This window comes from Sabethes cyaneus, chromosome 3 (assembly GCF_943734655.1).
Source record: "Sabethes cyaneus chromosome 3, idSabCyanKW18_F2, whole genome shotgun sequence".
NCBI lineage: Eukaryota > Metazoa > Arthropoda > Insecta > Diptera > Culicidae > Sabethes > Sabethes cyaneus.
The window spans coordinates 16,323,776-16,329,775 of record NC_071355.1 but is presented as its reverse complement, the minus strand read 5'-3'; the positions used below and the strand labels follow the sequence as shown (position 1 = coordinate 16,329,775).

Sequence of the window (6,000 nt, the reverse complement as noted above, 5' to 3'; positions counted from 1 at the left end):
GAAGGGTGGAAAGGAAGGGGGGGGGGGGGGTTAATAGGTAGCTATGCTTAACAAGTTGTCGTTGTGACTCCTATCTTTTGTCCAATGCTGGAAGGTGCATGGGTCGAACCAAGCTGTAATCAGAGATTATAACCGGATTTGAACCCACAACACCTGCCAGGGCGTGTCGCTCACTGGTACCCGTGTACCTTTGAACCACAGAGGCGCTGGACAAAAGAAGTCTGCACAACCCCCCTTATTAACCATAGCGCGACATGGGTTGGTCTATTTTTTTTAGACACACAATAGTGCCTCTTCCTTCACCTACTGTAGAAACCACCGACCGAGAAGTTTTAATCTAACGTCTTTTTACTTTCAGGACGACGACACTATGCAGGCCCTTACGACTTGCAAGGTACTGCGTGTGACGCTGTTCGTCCGAAAGCGTGTTAGTCCGCGTTTCTCAGCGCGGTTCTTCGGAGAAAGGCTCCGTTCCAATGAAAATTGACCAAACTCGTGACTTTAGTCATGACCTTGAAATGCGGTCAGGCATATATTAATATTTTTTTGAAACGATGATTCTACAATTGATGAAGGGACGGTAAGGGAAAGTAATGAAGAAGGATTTCTTTCCCTTACCGTCCCTTCATCAATTGTAGAATCATCGTTTCAAAAAAATATTAATATATGCCTGACCGCATTTCAAGGTTATGACTAAAGTCACGAGTTTGGTCAATTTGAAATAAGTGTTTTTCGAGGCGATTACGTCAAATTTCTCCAAAAAAGCGAGATAAAGTTGATTGCTTTTATCGACCAATTTTAAACTCAGGTATCGTATCGTTTTATAACTCCTTCTTTGACGTGAAACGCCTGTCTCTTTTAGTTTCGCTGCATTTTTACTTTAAACGTATCGTTCTAGGTGTTGAATTAGTATCTGAAAACTACTCAAATTCATACATCACGCATAGCATACTACATCACTGCGTGCGACGGACACGATCTGACGCGTATTTAAAAGAATAACGAATCCGATTTCTCGCGTCTCTCTAGGACGAAGAGAGTGTTGTTGTTTTTCACACGTGTTAAACCGTGTCCGTCGCACGCGGTAATATAGTGTGCTATACATGATGAAAGAATTCGTACAGTTTCCAGATCATAATGCATTCAACACTCAACACTATAAGGACTCGAATGAACGCCTTGCGTTTAAAAAGTCCAAATAAACTAATAACAACAACTTAACACTATTCGTTTAAAACTGAATTGCAACGAAACTAAAAGAGATAGCCGTTCCATGCCAAAGTCACGAATAGTAAAACGATACCAGAGCTTCAAATTGTTAGATAAAGGCAATTAACTTTATCACGTTAAGTGAAACCTTATTTAAAACGTATGATTACGTTTTATTTCAATAACACATATATTCGCAGTGAGTCAGGTAAAACAGTAGTGTGTCAGCAAAATGTGTAGGACGATGGTTTTTAAAGGATTTTATTGCATGTGTCATGTCAGTTCGTCGGTGCTTAAAGCAACAATCATTTTGTTTGAAACAAACTGAAGTTTTTTCGCTCCGTGTTTGGTTCAAAACTTTAAACTAATTTTGAGTAGTTTCAACACTACGTAATTCTAACCTGTTTATAAGTTTATACAGATTTAGCGTGCAGATAGCTCTCTATCCGCATTACAACACCAACACAAAGGCAAATAATTTGTAAACATTCATAGTCCAGTCACTTTTGGAAGTCCAAAATTAAACTGTACTGACAGAATAATTGCATTCTCTGCTGCCTATTTCGATTCGTGGCAGTAGAGTAATAAATTCTCTACGGATAATCAATATATTTGCTGATTGGTTAGTAAAATTGTGAAATTTACTACTCTGTTAAGTGATTTTGTATTGTTTGATTAAAAACCATACCCAGCAATAATTCTGCAATCAAATGATGGCTGCCATCGTAGATCCACGGTAAGTGATTGATTGGGGGTGCATTCTTTGTTTACTCTTTTTTGCGACTAATTTTATCCTTGGTTTGGTCGAGTCCAGCGAAAGTTCTTACATTATACGAATGTAATTTTCTGTTTGCAGTAAACGTTCTCGCGAGGAGGACGGCAACGAGTTTATGCCCCTGTCCAAGCGAATCAATAATCTTCATTTGAACAACAGTCAGGTCGTGGGTGGTTTCCCGGGGGAACACCCTGGTGGAATGCACATGCCCCTGCTGGAGGGTCATCCGCAAATGGCACAATTTGTGCACTGCAGCTCGAGCAGTGCCAGCTCCGGAAGTACCTGTCATTCCATTCCCTCCGGTGGAAGCTCACCCAGCGGAACCAGATCGTCGTCCCATGGACAGGAATCGTTGACGGTAAACGGTGAGATACTGGGCGAGTACCGTCCGGACTTGAACGAGCACGAAAATCCACATTATTTCAATCGAAACAAGGAATTGTACGAGCTGTACGTTGAGCGAATGCGACGAATGCAGTGATGTTCTAAACGATATAGTTATATAGATCTGTGGGATTTATTTTTATAATAATTATTTGCTTGAACTGCACACAATGAAGCGTTGACAACAGTTTATTGCGTTTTTGGACAATGCGTGAAAGTTGATTCCACCTCGGGTTGTTAAACAGTGAAACGATAGACTAGCCTGAACCCGTATAAATGATATACCTATCTACTGCTATTTATATTGCCATTTTATTTCTATGTACACCAACTAAACTATGTATTGCAGCCCTTGAAAACTAATAAATTACGTTAAGTGAAACCTTATTTTAGTGTCTTTCTACGTTCCCACATCGTAATAATGTCTAGCATAAATAAGTGAAAGCCTTAGCTTCAAGACATCATCATCACTTTGTAGTTCATGGATGGTAAAAAAAATGATTAGAAAAGTTACGTAAATACGAGTTGTTGTATAAAAGGTATATCGAATCATCATATATACGCTCAACAGTTGGTGGATTTCGAAAATCCCGTCTAAAAGTCGTATAAATGTAGATATGTACTTGTAAAATGTAAAAGGTGAAAACGATTGATCTTTACAAAAAAGCAAGCAATAGTCAGCAGTATCAGAGGCTAGATTTGATCGAACAATTGGAGTTTGTAGCAACGGTCTTTTTTGGCAAACAATAGCTGCCGTTCCGGAAAATATAATGGTTACCCAGCTACACTTGCTGGTTTTGTGTCATCGAACACCAGCAACTACATACTTGTCCTTTGCATTCGGTATCGTGCTGTCGTGAAGAGAGGTTTCTGATTTTCATTCTAGATCAATCAGTCAAAAGTTAGTCCGACAACCATGTCGCCTGTGCCAAGTCTGATGAAATCGTTAAAATGAATTTGGCGTTGTTTCCATCTTGCCAAAACTATAGCCTTTGCTCCGGAGTCCGGATGTGTTATGGTCATGTAAAGGATTTATTTCAAAGGGCTTTTGCTAACGGTTAGCCATGCGGCCTTCTTTATTTTTATATGAGAATCCAACAGTTGAATTCCCGGGATACCTATAACTCGGTAAAGGAATTGCGTTCATTATGGAATAGGAATCCTGGGGTGTTAGCAAGGGATATCTGGTCGAGATCGATCTTGGCAGCGTCGCTGGATACCTCCTAATTGTCACCCGGTTTGGCACCGGATCCAGGAACTTTTACGACTTTCGGATTTCTCACTTATTCACTGGACTTCCGTACTCTGGCCCGTGGGTAGAGCCCTCGGAACCAAACACATGGAGGAACGGCTCAGAGATTATTTTATTTATAACAATATTGATAGAACTTTTGGCCCTACTGATACACTACAAAGCACAAAGTTCACATCACGACGAATGTTTAGAGGATCGAGCAGCTAAAAGGTGTTGTTTCAATGCAAGCTCAGAAGAGCAGAACTAATGAATCGGTGCTGTATTGACTGGATTCGGTCAACTCCATTTTGATAGTAGGGACTCCACACTGCACTGGACTGCAGTACTCAAGCAAGACTGTATCGAACTAATGTACAGTACAGGGCTTAGAGTAATAACTTGCCCGACACTAATCACTGACGTGGAAGATGCTGGAGGAGATGCTTAATTAAACCCGACTGGATTAAGAAACATCGCATCATTTCGCCTAATGTGCGATTCTTCTTCTTGACACTGCCATTTTATTGGTACCTGTAAGGAGCCTTCTGCTGCAACAATATTTTCTTTTCGGTCAGGAACTTCTTCAGTCGAGTCGCCCCTCCATCTGCACGAATTACTTTGGGTGATTAACCAAACTGCATCCCCAATTGTAGTTTACTCACCTAAAGTAGGTTCCCCTTCAGTACATGGAAGTGGTATATTTGCTTCACAGTTTGGCGACATCCTTTCCATCTCCATTTGTCGAATAAAACTTGGTGGAACTAAACCCCGCTGCAGAGTTCTTTCTCCTATCGGCGACACCAGTGCTCGTGGTTGTCAGGTTGAGTTCCTCCTGAATCAATGTGTTGCTGGGCATATGAGAGGACGTTCAAGCCTATGGCAGTCGCGCCGAATATATCTCTCCTTGGTGCAATAATAGCAGACTTTTTATTTCGTTTTTTTCCAGCCGTGGAAATTTTAACTTCGCTTCTACTTTGAACACGTGCTCTCCATTTCCCTAAAAAGAAATGCCACTAGCCAATAGTCCTTCTTCTGAATCACTCATTTTCGACAAACAATTCAGAACTAAATAGTTACAGAAATATGTTTCATAACCATAATTCCGTGTGTCGCCTGTTGCAACTGGATAGGTTTCCATTTAACGTTAATCTTCATCGCCAGCAGCTAGCGAGCGTTTGTGTTCTTTACGAACAATAAAATTCACGTCTACGGAATTGCCTGGAGATCAGCTTAATGGCGTACATTGGACCAAATTGACCACGTTATCATAGATCGTCGATTCTTCTCTAAGCTTTCTGTTCCAATCAGCATGCACAACGACAGCCTGCAGAAAGGCACTCGACTGGAATCCATAAGGACTAGCCTAGAAGGGGCAAACCCAGAGGCTTATAGTGACGCAGCCCAGCCAACGACATCCGGGCTGTAGACGAGAACCTGTCCTGGCGATAGGTAAAAGCCATAGCGGGTAATCGTCAGCAGTGGAGATCTCTGATTTCATCCCTTTGTTCTGCCGGACCGGCGGAAATGGACACATAAGTAAGTAAGTACACTGAGTCTAACAGAGTATAATAAAGAAATAAGGAAATCTAAGAAGAAATCTTGGATGCTAACATGCGAAACCATAAATAATACACCAACAGTTGCAAGACTACAGAAAACCCTTGCAAAAAATCACACAACCGAACTAGGTAATCTTAAGTATAAAGACGGAGATTTTACTAAAAATCCAGGTGACACTTTAAACTTGATGATGGAAACACATTTTCCGGGCTCAACTATGTGTGTGGTCTCGGAAGGTATAGGTGTAGAAAGTTGTTCTACAGATATTCTCTCAGTATCTAGTAGAGCAGATGGTATAGCACCAGATGAATCTGACGAAATCTTTACAACAGCGAGAGTGGTAAATGCTGTAAGATCATTTCAACCATTTAAATCTGCAGGTATTGACGGAGTATTTCAAGCACTGCTTCAAAAAGGTGAAGTAATCCTGGTACCGGCGCTCATGCAGATTTTTAGGGCAAGTTTAAGATTCAAATACACCGAAAGCTGGTAAGAGAGACAGGACGAATCCCACATCCTTCAGACCTGTCAGTCTATCTTCGGTTCTACTGAAGACAATGGAAAAAGTTCTGAAAGATTATGTCGATTCAACATACATGCAATCATATCCATTATCTGGATATCAGTTTGCATATCAATCTGGTAGTTCAACAGTTACAGCACTTCATATGCTTGTAGGTAAAATTGAGAAATCTCTTTCAGTAAAGGAAATTGCACTTTGTTTTTTTTTCCTGGATATTCAAGGAGCTTTCGACAATACTTCCTATTCATCTATGAAAGATGCTATCAAACGAAGAAAATATAATACGCACATAATCGACTGGATTGATACCATGCT

The 6,000-nt window shown here is 40.7% G+C and overlaps 1 protein-coding gene across 1 annotated transcript; it reads left to right on the top strand.

Moving 5' to 3' along the window:
- Positions 1-1,709: 1,709 nt before the first annotated feature.
- Positions 1,710-2,746, top strand: LOC128743343 (uncharacterized). The gene is made up of 2 exons (XM_053839897.1): positions 1,710-1,945; positions 2,066-2,746. Exons 1-2 carry the CDS (start codon positions 1,920-1,922, stop codon positions 2,463-2,465), a joined length of 426 nt encoding a protein of 141 aa, XP_053695872.1. The 5' UTR covers positions 1,710-1,919; the 3' UTR covers positions 2,466-2,746.
- The last annotated feature ends 3,254 nt before the right edge of the window (positions 2,747-6,000 follow it).

Bases quoted from the DNA above. Each gene is read 5' to 3' on its own strand.
- LOC128743343 (XM_053839897.1), top strand. From the start codon at position 1,920: ATGATGGCTGCCATCGTAGATCCACG. The intron at 1,946-2,065 runs GTAAGTGATTGA...TTCTGTTTGCAG, and splicing joins GCTGCCATCGTAGATCCACG to TAAACGTTCTCGCGAGGAGG.